At 43.3% G+C, this 12026-nt stretch overlaps 1 protein-coding gene across 3 annotated transcripts in view; it reads right to left on the bottom strand.

Moving 5' to 3' along the window:
• DERA (deoxyribose-phosphate aldolase) overlaps window positions 1-11745 on the bottom strand; it is a 48103-nt gene extending 36358 nt beyond the window's left edge. For 2 of the 3 annotated variants that reach the window (XM_048301285.1, XM_048301287.1), the window contains exons 1-3: window positions 11479-11564; window positions 3075-3172; window positions 390-537 (exon numbers count right to left, since the gene is read on the bottom strand). In XM_048301285.1, the coding sequence (XP_048157242.1) occupies window positions 390-537; window positions 3075-3172; window positions 11479-11509 (277 nt within the window). In that variant the 5' untranslated portion in view covers window positions 11510-11564. Of the gene's footprint in view, window positions 1-389; window positions 538-3074; window positions 3173-11478; window positions 11565-11711 lie in introns of those variants that run through there. The other variant, XM_048301286.1, reaches the window with a different exon arrangement.
• Between the last annotated feature and the right edge of the window lie 281 nt (window positions 11746-12026).

The raw sequence follows: 12026 nt of genomic DNA, 5'->3' as shown, positions 1-12026 counted from the left end.
GACATGCTTGATCAGCGAATTGCTGCAAGAGAAACTGCACTGCCAAGCTCTGTTCTTACTTGTGGAGCCAGACTGAGCCCAGCAGCAACTGAGCAGTCTTTATGTTAATGGAGCCCTACTGCATTTCTAGCTAAAACACTCTTCTCTCAAACTCTCAGATAATTGACCTCGTATTTTATACTTCAACTGTCTGAAGAGTTCATAAATCCAAGTTTTAAAAAAAGGCTGATCTTTGATACTTCACGCATATGGCTTCAATCAGAGGCCTGATTCCCCTTCGGTCCACATGACTTCAATCAGTGGACCAATGCCCTCTCCAAAAAGCGAGAAAATAGTCAGGAAATGCAGACATTTTCTCTACAAAATACACACGCCAAAACCTACCATACCTTTATCGTGCATGTCCAAGGCTTTGAGCAGATCCTCTCTGATAGGGCGCTTTGCTTTAAAGCACAGCCTTTGAACATTTGAAGGAGTATCATCGCCTGAGAGAGTGGTGAGGTCTATGCAGGTGACAGCTTTCAGCAGCCAAGCCGCCTGCAAAGGGAACAAAGCAAGGAATGGAGCAGTTCTGTTTGCACATCCAAAGCCAAACTGCCTTAGAAGATGCAGGAATCAGAAGCCTGGCTCTCACTCTGACAATGAGGACATGGACAGGATGTAACACGGAGGATAAGCAAACAATGGCTTAGGATAGACAGGGTTGGCGGGTATTTGTTCATGTCTTCAGCAGTATCTAATGATACAGAAAGGATCCACTTTCTTTTGTGTGAACCAGGAACAAAAAACATCTGTAATTCTGGTGCAAAAAAAAACCCCCAAAGGCAAGAGGTAAGCGACAAGGTTAAAGCGCTCTTGAGATGGAAATGCTACAGAATTTTAAAAGACTTATTAATCAAAGAATGGAGCAGAAGTGTAACTAAAAATTTTATGAGCTTTTTTTGCTGAACAAAAATTGAGCCTAAGACATTATTTTGAAATATCTGTTGAAGGTCTTCCAGAAAATGCTCATTTACAGTGATGGCTTCACTCAAAGCTGACTTCTCTTACAGGGCACTTGTACAGGGCGAGAGTTTGCAATGGCAAAGTCCAGCTGAGTCCATAAAGCCCCTCTCTGACAGGGTTTGTCAGCACAGGCAGCAGAGCTTGTTTCCACATGGAGGTATTAACTCTGCACATCTTCCACAGCCAGCCAGCTTACACAGCTTTCACACTTCGCTGATGGGAGTCTCCTTCTGGAACCTGCAGTAAATGTTACATGGAAACCTGTTTGGGGGCGACTGAATGGGGTAATGAACTATCACTGGCCTCTGTTAGTCTAAGCCTGACTGATTGTTTCTGGTTTCTCCTTTCATCCTATAATACTTTGAAAAGGTTTTTCCCTTGAAATGGTTTTTGTTACTTTTATTTGGATTTTTTTTATCCTCTGTTCGAGGGAGTTTTTGTCTCCTCTCTTATGACATGAATCATAAAGTCATCAAGACAGATGTAGTCAGGGGGTTTCAAGAACTGGTATAAACGTCAGGTTTTTAGAGAAGGTTTTTCTAATGTGTATTTTGGGAAACAGGCTGCAGAACTTGAATCTGTGATGCTCCTTACATTCAAACACGTACAGGTTCAACATCATCTCTGTTAAGTAAACAGCACATGACTGCCCTGCAGTGACAGTGCTCAAACACAGGAGAGATGCTTCTGACACCTTTCAAAGTAAAACCTCACTCGAGTACTGGTGTTTCTACACAGAAGAGGGGAGAAGTGTTAGGAATAAACATCTGTCCTCCAGATGCGTTGTGGGAGTGACACCAAATCCCTCTCTTTCCAATGATTCTCTGTAATCAAAGCCTGTGGCTCTCTCTGTCTCTGTTATTTATATGGTAACCTCAGTCAAAACAGAAGAGTTACTTTTTACATTACTGCACCTGCAGTATCTGAGGATAGCCAAGGTTATGGAACACCATCTGGACCTTCTCACTGATGCTATTTCCCAGCTCAGAGCCACTGGACTGATAAATTTGGTATCAAGTAACTTTTTATGCGTAAGGAACTCTAAAAAAACGCTGAGCTGGTGTCTAAATTTCCTCTGTTTATCTCCATTTTTTAAATTTAATCATAACACACAAAGCACAAATTCTCAGGAAGGGAAAACAGGCAGGAAACTTTTCTCTATCACCTTCCAGTAGGATCTTCCACCTACATCAAATTATCCTCAAACTGTAATCCCAAGATCGGTGCTCATTATGAACACAGCTTCAGCCACTCCAGATGTCAACTATTTTGAACAACGTTTTTAAGGATTACGTGTAATTAAACGATTCTTGCTTTGTTCTGTTACACTCCGTTACTCTTAAGATTGATCCTTCATCATCTCCTTCCTCCTGCTTCCAGGTTTTCAGCTACTGCTGCACACAAACAACTTGTTCAGTGTGCAGAGGGGAGGCATCCCAAGCACTGCTTGCAGAACAGCTGCTTGGTGAAGGAAGAAACAGTTTGTCTTTTTATAGTGAGATGGACAATAACCAACCATTTACCTTATCTCAGCAGCTGAAAAGTCAGTCCTCCTAACATTAGTGGGATCCTTCTCCCCACCAAATGCCATAGCCAGTCAGGATTTTTGAATTTTAGGTAAAAACTAGTTAAGCAATGAAATTGCACACGTTGAGAATGTTTAAGCAAAGAAAAATCATCCAGGTAGGTCAAACTTGACAGGGACCATGATCATATCTTACAGCTTTAAAATTAAAAAATAAGAAGGCAGCATGCAGAGAAGTCTGTCTGGGAAACAGAATAAATGTGGAGGGATAGTAATATACAATTTAATCCACTCATGAATAAAGATGACTTAAATCCATTTGCGGTTTTGCCAGTCATGAGTTATAAGGTTTTTAACTTGTTTGGATAAATGCGTCACCTTATTCCATCCCATCATCATCAAATACAAATTACTAAAATAAGACATGGACAAGCACATCTTTTAAGTTTACATGTATCTTGAAAAAAATTCAATATTACAGCCTGCAGAGGGAGAGTGACTGCTTTAAAAATGCAGGACCAGAATGCATAAGAAGAGCACTTACTTGCCAATTACCTTTCACAGTTTTCCATTTTTTAATTTGTTCTGCATGCCTCACCACTGCAGGTCGATTCACATGCACTTTTGAGATCCAGCCAAGTTCTGGGGGGAGAAACAAAGAAAAAAGTCTGTCTCAAGTATTTCTGTGTTTTAATATACAGTGTGGTACTTCAGAAGAACGTTGTAGAAAGTTTGGAACCTCTGAAGAGCACGTTGTGCTTTCACGTCCTTCTAAGGTCTTGGGTACTAATCACCAGCCCAAAATAGCCTTAACTTCTGTTAGGGGATGATCTGTGAACCAGGTACTTCACACAGCATGTTTTGTGCGCCATTACAAGTGAATTAACTAAGTGCTGATGAGAGAGAGAGACACCGTGTTGCCAGCCCTGGACTGAGAAGTTTATTATACAGGTAGCACGAAAAAAACCGAAAAACCCCCAAAACAGCCTTCTGCCATTGCTTGATCACTTACTTGTAGATTCCAGAATTCCCAAAGAGTAGAAGATGCTCAACATGTACTACAATAATGAAACTGCCTAGAGCCAGAAGAACCAAATACTGGCCACTGCTTAACAAAGGCTAACTGACTGGTAAAGGAGAACTGAGGCTTCAGGCTCCTGAATCCTTACATTTCTGCTTGGTATGAAAAATCCAGAGTGTAATTTTTAATATTAACATACACAGAGTGCTCATGAGAGTACACAGGAAAAAGAAATCGGAATGTCTTTAAAATCTCTCACATCCCAAAACATAAATAATTCTTCTAAATACCAATCATACAAGCATTCCATGAAAACAGTCTGAAAATAACATCAACAATCATTAACCACCAATCATCAGCAAATCACCACCATCAATCATCAAATATCATCATCAGTTAAGGTCAGAATATGGACATGGGCATAGACAGATACTAGGAGATAATAATTCTGGGTGACTGAATTTATTAAGAGCATGTCACTCTATGAATCTTCTTTACTATGCTGTTAAATTGCATTTCCCTCAAGTATATTGATTAAAAAAAAAACCGCCTAAAACTTAAAAAAAAAAAAAGCTGGTAGACAAAATCACTAATTTTGTACAGAAATCTTATACTTAATTTTTTTTTCTTCCTACTGGATAGCTTTAATAGCCAAAAAAAAAAAAATGTAGAGAACTAATACACTAGCCAAAGCATGTGCAAATAAAAGCTTGTTTTCCTGGACTTACAAAAAGCTGCAGAGAAACCAATTTAGAGTAAAGATGACTCGGTGGAAATGCAGGACAACATGAAACAGCTGAACAAAACCTTGTTCTGAGCATAGTAAGCTACTGTGCTACCACTGTCCTACCACCACATACAAGCTATTAGTGAGCAGTACCCACAAGGTCCAAGTGTTGGCTAAAAGCAGGAAAAACAAACCAGTGAAGGAATTTCAAAGGGATCCTAAGGAATGTATGGATTTCTTTAAGAGTTTAGCATCAGACTCACTGTATGGCAACAAGAAGGGGGAGCCCGGAAAGTTGCAGACCAGTCAAACAACATACCCTCGTTACTTCTTTCCACTTTCAAAGCCACAGGTTTATCCATTCTGCCCCCAAAGCAGGAAGCTCAGCTGACTTGTAGAGAGCAGGTGAGAAAAGCTATTGCTACAAAAACTGTGGCTAGAACTTTCCTCCTTTTTTGCCTATCAGCAGGCACATAGGATATATTTAACAAAGTCCACAGAGGAGGAAAACACACATAAATAAATAAATAGAGGAAGGACACCCAAACCCTGCATTATGATTCTTCTACTCTGTGCCAAGTGCTGAGGTAGCACCATTTAACCATAATCCCATTTATTATAATAACTTTTGAACCCTACTGGGTGCACGGTGACCTTTCAGCCCCTCTGGAAAATGTGATAAAACCAAAGGAAGCAGTTTAGATGAGGAACCCAGCTTCTCCCTCTCTAATAAGGATCCTTTCAGTTGGTCTGCTCTAACCCATTCCTTCTACATTTTTGAAGACAACCAAGAAAACCAACTAACAATTGATTTATAAAAACAAGTCTTTGGGAGAATATGAAGACAGCATCCAGCTTGTTAGAGAGGGAAAATTCAAGTTGGATGAAAATTTAAATGAAAGGACATAAATTTCACCCATGAGTAGGTTAATTCTTTATTAGCCATTGTTTGTAGAGGATTCAATCTGATACATCTGTTTTATCTATCCTAGCTGACTCTTGAGCATCCTGACTCAGGTCTATGCAATCTTTTTAGGATGTAGAGCCCTGCACACTAGATCAGCTTAAAGGAAATAGTCAACTATAAAGTCATCTGGAGAAAGGGAAAAAAAAAGGAAAAAGAAAATTCATAATGGGACAAAAGGTGTGAAAAGAGAGAGGAAGTGGAAATGGGCTACTACTTTTGCACTGCCTGAAGTCCTCTGTGAAAGTCACCAAACATCAACTGATCAGCAATAGCTGACTGCATGTTCTTTGCAAATATGACAAAATCCATTGATTTAAGCCTTTTCACAAACACGTTTTACCCTCTGTTTTCAGTAACTCAACACTAGTCACAAAGGTAGCTGACACATGGCAATCACTAATGTCTAATACCTAATTTTTGTGCATGGGATGCAAGATCCCCTGAAAGACCACAGAATTTGGATCTCCAAGTATTTTTTTGAGTGTGGGAACTCAAACCACAGTGCACGGCACAGGCAGGGAATTTAAAAAAACAAGGAAATAATTTAATAAAAAATCAGAACTCCATCCTTTCTGTACAACCTAATGTGAGACATGATGTAGCTTATTACAGGAAATAAAATGGTGCAATAAAAGTGGCACAGCAAGGAAGGACAAAGGTTCTGGTAACATGCAGCAGCAGATGGAGACTTCCATATAACACAGACCTTTTATTCAAGCCCATTCCTACATTAATTAAAGCAATGGGTAAGTGAAAACAAATATGTCTCAGCATAATCGTCTCTAAATAGACTTTCAAAGTTTGCCATGTGAAGTCTCACCACATCTTTAGATCTAAGTGCCTTTATTCAGAAAAATCACTCACAACTCCGGCTTTTCTCTTTTTCTTTCGTTAAAAATCAGAATAAACCTATTTTTTGAAATAGAACTGATTGCCTTTGGATTCTCCCCCTCCCTCGCTCCCCCAAGCTTTATGATTTAGTATCTGGCTAAGGAAAACTATATTTAATTAGGCTCATTAACCTTGCAGTGTGAACACGTCTTTTCTTTTTTTTTTAAATAAGTCATCTGCTAGTCATCTGCACAGTCATGTGGCTTCAGGGATAAAAGTAATTAAAGCAGTTACACTACAGCTAATTAGCCAATATTCTGTAACCACTCTTCTAGTTTACTTTTTTCTCTGAAGACATTTGAAAAATTCATATTCCATTTCTTAACAGGAAATTCATCTCCTCTCTTTGAAGAGCATGAATCCAAAAATACCGAGCATTTCCTCAGAAAACAATAAATAAAACCACTTCATTAGGATAATTACATAAATATCTATGGTTCCTAACACATTCCTCATAAAACAGACTAAGCTTTACAGAAGATTTAAAAAAACGTGTTGATGGCATCCCTTCAGATGGTGAAACAGAAAGCTCAAGAATGCCTGAGGCGGTAGTTTCACAAGCATTTTAAGGCAGCACCGTTCCCAAAAGAAGCTGCCCCCCTCAACTGGTTATTTCATTTTGTGTGCCAGAGACAGCATGTGTGCTCCTGCTCTTACCATGAGCACATGATAAAACGGGGAAGGGAAGTGATGAAAGCTGTTATTTCGGGAGAAGAGACTGAAACTGCGTCCTGAGCCTTCCGTGGAGAAATGAGGAGTTCAGCTGGACACAGGCTGACCCCAGCTGGCCATGCAGAGCTGAGCAAAGCCACCGAAGGGAGAGAAAAGGCTTTGGGATCAGCTCTTGTTACAGCTGTTTTACTACGGGGTTTATTCAGTTTTGTCAAGACAGAAGCTGTAGTTATTTTTCCATAGTGACACTTGATACGGACCAATAGATCCATATTTTCATGTGGGTCTTCTTTTATACGACAGAAGTTCAGCCTCCAAGTCAGCAGCATTCAGACACTCAAAGCAGGACATCAAAGCATGAGCCCTGAACTAGAAACCAGCTCTGCTGTCCTGTGACATCAGTGAAATTACACAGTGTTTTCCACGGATGACACAAAATGGCTCACGGGATCCTCCTCCAAAGCACTTTGGAAACCACTGATAAGCCCTTCCTCAGAATATAAAACGCAGAACATCAGGACCTGGCTTCCTGCAGGTCCAAGTCCCCTGTTGTTCCCTCTCTTCTTCCTTGGCTTGAGACATGTCCTCATCCCAAAAACCCAGCTGTCCTGATATGGTACTTACAACCACGAGTAAAACAGGACTCTGTTACTTGCATAAAGGCCAAAACAAAACAGTTACAATGAAAATTCTTGTAATTGCTGATCTGTACCTGCCTTTCCCTCACCAAAAGAACTGATTTGGTCACTCTACCCAGTGCCTTACTTATTTCCAAGGCATCTACCTGTCCTTCAAATTTGATTAAAAGTACCCAGCAGATTCAAAAGGTGTTAGAACAATGAAGAACCAGAGCCACAGTAGAAGCTAAAACCAGCTATTAATATATTAGAACAGAATTATGCTGTCTTGAAAAGGGATGTAACACTTCATTATCTAAATGCCACTTACCAAGAGACTAGCTCTCACATGTAGATGGCCCAGAAATACCAACTATAATTACAAATATCAATTGAAACATAATGAATGTATTTTTGGCCCTTCAACTAGAGGGTCTGAGCAACACATAGATAATGGGGTTTTTTTTTTCGAATCCAAGAACATTGCAAAACAACTGCAATTAATTACTCATTACTCACAATATACATATGTGTGTATATATATATTCTGACATACATAGACACACAGAAGTAATAAAACATATAATCATAGAATAGTTTGGGTTGGAAGATCTCTGAAGATCATTTGTGCAACCTGCTGTGCAATGCAGCATCAGCTCTGAGGTCAGACCAAGCTGCTGGGAGCTTTATTCAGGTGGGTTTTGAGAGTCCCCAAGGATGGAGACTGCACAGCCTCTCTGGGTCCAACCTGTCCTAGCACCTGATTGTTCTGCACCACGTTTTCCCTTATATCCAGTGTGAACTTTTCCGCCTCAGGACCCCTAAAGCCCACTTCCCTGGGCTAAACCAGCCCAACTCTTCCAGTCTTTCCTCACAGGGCAAGTGCTCCAGCCCCATTGCGCTGTCCCTCTGCTGAAACTGTGACAATTTTATCAATCTCTCTTTCCTACTGGAAAGAGAAACTGGACCCAATCTTCCATGTACACTCCAACAAGTGCTGGGCAGAGGGGATGGTCCCTGTGTCCCCCTGCGTCTGCATCCCCACAGTTAAACCAAAACAGCGTGCTCCTAGCTTACACTTCCAAAACAGATACTCATTGACATGTTCCACCATTTCATTGTGAAGTGAGATTAAAAGTTGCATCTGATTCTTTTCTGAAGCATGACAAAACATTAAACATCTGGGCTATTATAATGCAGTGGTCTGGAGAGCAAAGCAAGAGAGGCAGACTCCTTTCCCTCCCTGCAGGCATCGTGGTGAACCCGAGCACACAAGCTCTGCAAACAGTCCTTGTGGAATGAAAAGCTTGTAAAACTCTTTATCCAGCTTCTTTGCATGACTCTTGGATGGCAAATGTACCAGTGTAGTGAGCCTCTGACTGTGCACATCAGTGTCTTTTCATCTGTGTAACATGCACCTTCCTCTTTATTCCAGGGAAACACCTTCTTCTACTAAGGCACAGTGATGGGTACAAGGGAAGGAGATAAGGAGGGAAGGATCAAGGAATTTTTAAAAATGTGTTTATTTAAAAAAAATCACTCAGGAAAGCACTACACTCCATGATTTGTGAAGAGTTTGGCTTGTCAGTGATAAACAAATAGATCCTCTCTAATGGCAACATCAGAAATCCACTGCTTCAATAATGCCACTATGTAGCAAGCACGGAAACAGCAGACACAGAAAAGGACTCAAACAACGTATTTTTAAGTAAAAAATATTTTACCACTAGATGTCCCTGTTAGAAAACTATAATTCTACACAAAGCTGTGTGGGAAACAGGACAAATCACCCGAATTTGTGTTAAAGCTGCTGGCACAGGCTTGTAAAAGCTTCAAAAGCTCAAATGCCTAAGTCACAGAAGCGGGGAGGACTGTTAGCAACCATAAAAGATAAAGGTAAGGGTTTACCCTGTTCTTTTTGAGTACTGCTACCAGCTAAGGTACCACTAAGATATGTTAAGTGCTGTATTAAGTACACTGCTGTATTTCAGATATGTATTTAGTGGGAGAGCAAGCGGCAGGGAGGTGCAGTTCTCTCTTTAAAGCAGCCAGCATAAGGCAGATGCTGGAAGCTGCCACTTAAACATGGGCACAACCATACCATTCCCCTTCTACACCTGTCCTGAACATCTAACCCAGCTCACTTTGACCACAACTGATTTAAACAAATATCACTGGGAAGGGATGGCAACAAGCATCAGAACTGAGCCGACTTCACCTCCAAGCTTCTGGTGATGCCATGAAGATTTTTGCCGTTTCTTTTATACCCCTGTTATACCTTTTTTACAACTTCTGTATTCCTAGTGCTTTTTGCCTACATTCTTGGACTTGTCTGTCAAGCTAGGAGACTGAACATCTCAGAAGCTTCGTAGCTAGGGATCAGTGTGCCCCAGAGCCCAAGGTCCTCTCCAGAACATATTCTGTAAACCAAGATAGAACCATCCAGGGGAAGGCTCCTTGGGGAGGGGGGCTCACTTGAGCCTCTCATTGGGGAATCTTTGATAGATATGCTCATTAGTAAAACCTATAATGTTATACCCAATGTTGGGGGGGAAGGAGGAGGAGAGACACAGAGACACAGGGAAAGACTCGGGGGGGTGCATCTCGATGCATATGACCTGGACGTGTGCACCTAAGGATCCTTAAAAATAAATACCACGGTAAAATCCCTTTTCCCCTTCTAACCGTGTATGCCTCTTGATTTTAAGACCAGGAAAAGGCATCACTGGATTCCCCACACATCAACTAATTTTAAGATTGAATTTACTAAGAAAAATCATGACACACGCCTAGTTTAAAGGAACTGGAGTGCATTTGCAAACTTCTCTGCTAGCTTTTTTTCCTAACACACAGTGAAGTGTTGTCACTGTACTAGTAATGCTTGTTTCAGCTCATCATATGGCTGCAGCTGAAACTCACCTGTCCCTACAAGCAGCCCGTGAACCAGGACGTCAGAGAGCAATTAGACAATTCACTTTTGAAAGCTGCAACATGTCCACAATTTTAGTGAACGAAAACACAGCTCTCACTTGTCCATCCACAGGCTAATCACTCAAACTGCATCTTGGCTGTGTAAAAAGTGCCTGTGCTTGTTCCCATGACAGGCATGTGAAGCCACGTGCGGCACAAACCTCCTGACCTCTGCTCGTGCCAGCTTTGACACCCACCTGCTCCACACCAGCCGCCCTTTGCTTGCCCTCTTCCATGAGGCCACCCCGTGTCTCCTCCACTTCACTGTCCACCTACTAATGATGACCAAATTGCCACACCTTAGAAGCAGACTCTAGGAGGGCTCATCGCTTTATTTCATTCCACAGCTGCAGCTGGGTTTTGCTGAGGAAGCTGTAGCACTTTCCCCTTCCCCAGCAATGAGCAGAAGAGGAGCTCTAGCCAGGGAAAGGCAGAGAAACCCTTTCTTGGCTGCTCTCTGCCTTATCTGAGGCACAGCCACTTTTCGGGCCCGGAGACCACCTGCAAACACCTGGAAAATCCCTACCACTCCTCAGAGAGCTCCTCAGAGAGCAAGCAACAAGGAGAACGATCAGAAGAGGTGGAGCCCTGAGTTTGCAAATCAAAGCCCAACGGAGTGTTTTGAATCTCTTGGCGAGGAAGAGGGGAGGAAAGATTATCCCGTGAGAACCAGAACGGCGTGAAGGAGAGAACCGGCTCTGACCAGAGCAGGGCTGCGGAGCCCTGCAGCCCCCACTGCCCTCCAAGGTCCCACGCTGCTCGGAGCCCCTCAGGCCACAGCCACGTGTGACACGGGAACTTGCGTTTACCCTGCACTACCAAAGCCTCCTGCCGGCCTCCCGCTTACACGTCACGGGAATATGTCAGAACGCCTACAAGAACCGTACGGCTATCCCTAGTTCGGCCTTTCAGAGGAGCACGGTTCCACAGCCCCCCGGAGGAGGCTCAGCCGGGCGCAGGGAGCGGGGGGCGGGCGCCTGCCCCGCCCCGCCCCGCCCGCTCCGGAACCCCCGCCCGCCGCGGCCCCGCAGCGCCCACCGGGGACCCACGGCCGGGCCCAGCCCCGGCCCCACCGCCGCTTACCCGGCTCGGTGCCCGGGTTCCGCCCCGCCATGGCCCGCGCTCTCCGCCCCCCTGGCCCGGCCGGGGCGGGCAGACTTCGGCCCCGCCGGCCCCGCCCCGCACGGCAGGAAGCGGCGGGGCCGCCCCGGGCGCGGAGCTCCGCCGCCACGTGGGGACCGAGCCGGGCAAGGCTCGCAGCCGCCCCTCGGCCTCCCCAGGGCGAGAGCTCGGTCTCCCGCCGCAGCTTTCCTTACTTTTCCTTTGGAGGTACATGGATATTGGGTTCCTTTGGCGATGCGTAACGCTGAGCCTGCCGTTCGGGTGGTGATGAGTCAAGGCACTGTCCAGTGTCTTCGTGTTGACTCTTCAAGGAGGAACTAGTGCCACACGTACACACGGGGTCAATAAACCGACCAGCCTGTAAAACTTCTAGTGATACCTGCAAAGTTAAATTCTGGTAACAAAGCCACCGAAAACTTCATGGCCTTTACTTTTTTTCCAGATTTGGAAAAAAAACCACAAAGTCTCGTGAAAAATACATTGTACATTCTTAATATTCATGTTTAGAT

Source organism: Corvus hawaiiensis, chromosome 4 (assembly GCF_020740725.1).
Source record: "Corvus hawaiiensis isolate bCorHaw1 chromosome 4, bCorHaw1.pri.cur, whole genome shotgun sequence".
In the NCBI taxonomy this organism is placed as follows: Eukaryota; Metazoa; Chordata; class Aves; order Passeriformes; family Corvidae; genus Corvus; species Corvus hawaiiensis.
This window is presented reverse-complemented; position numbering and strand designations above follow the sequence as displayed.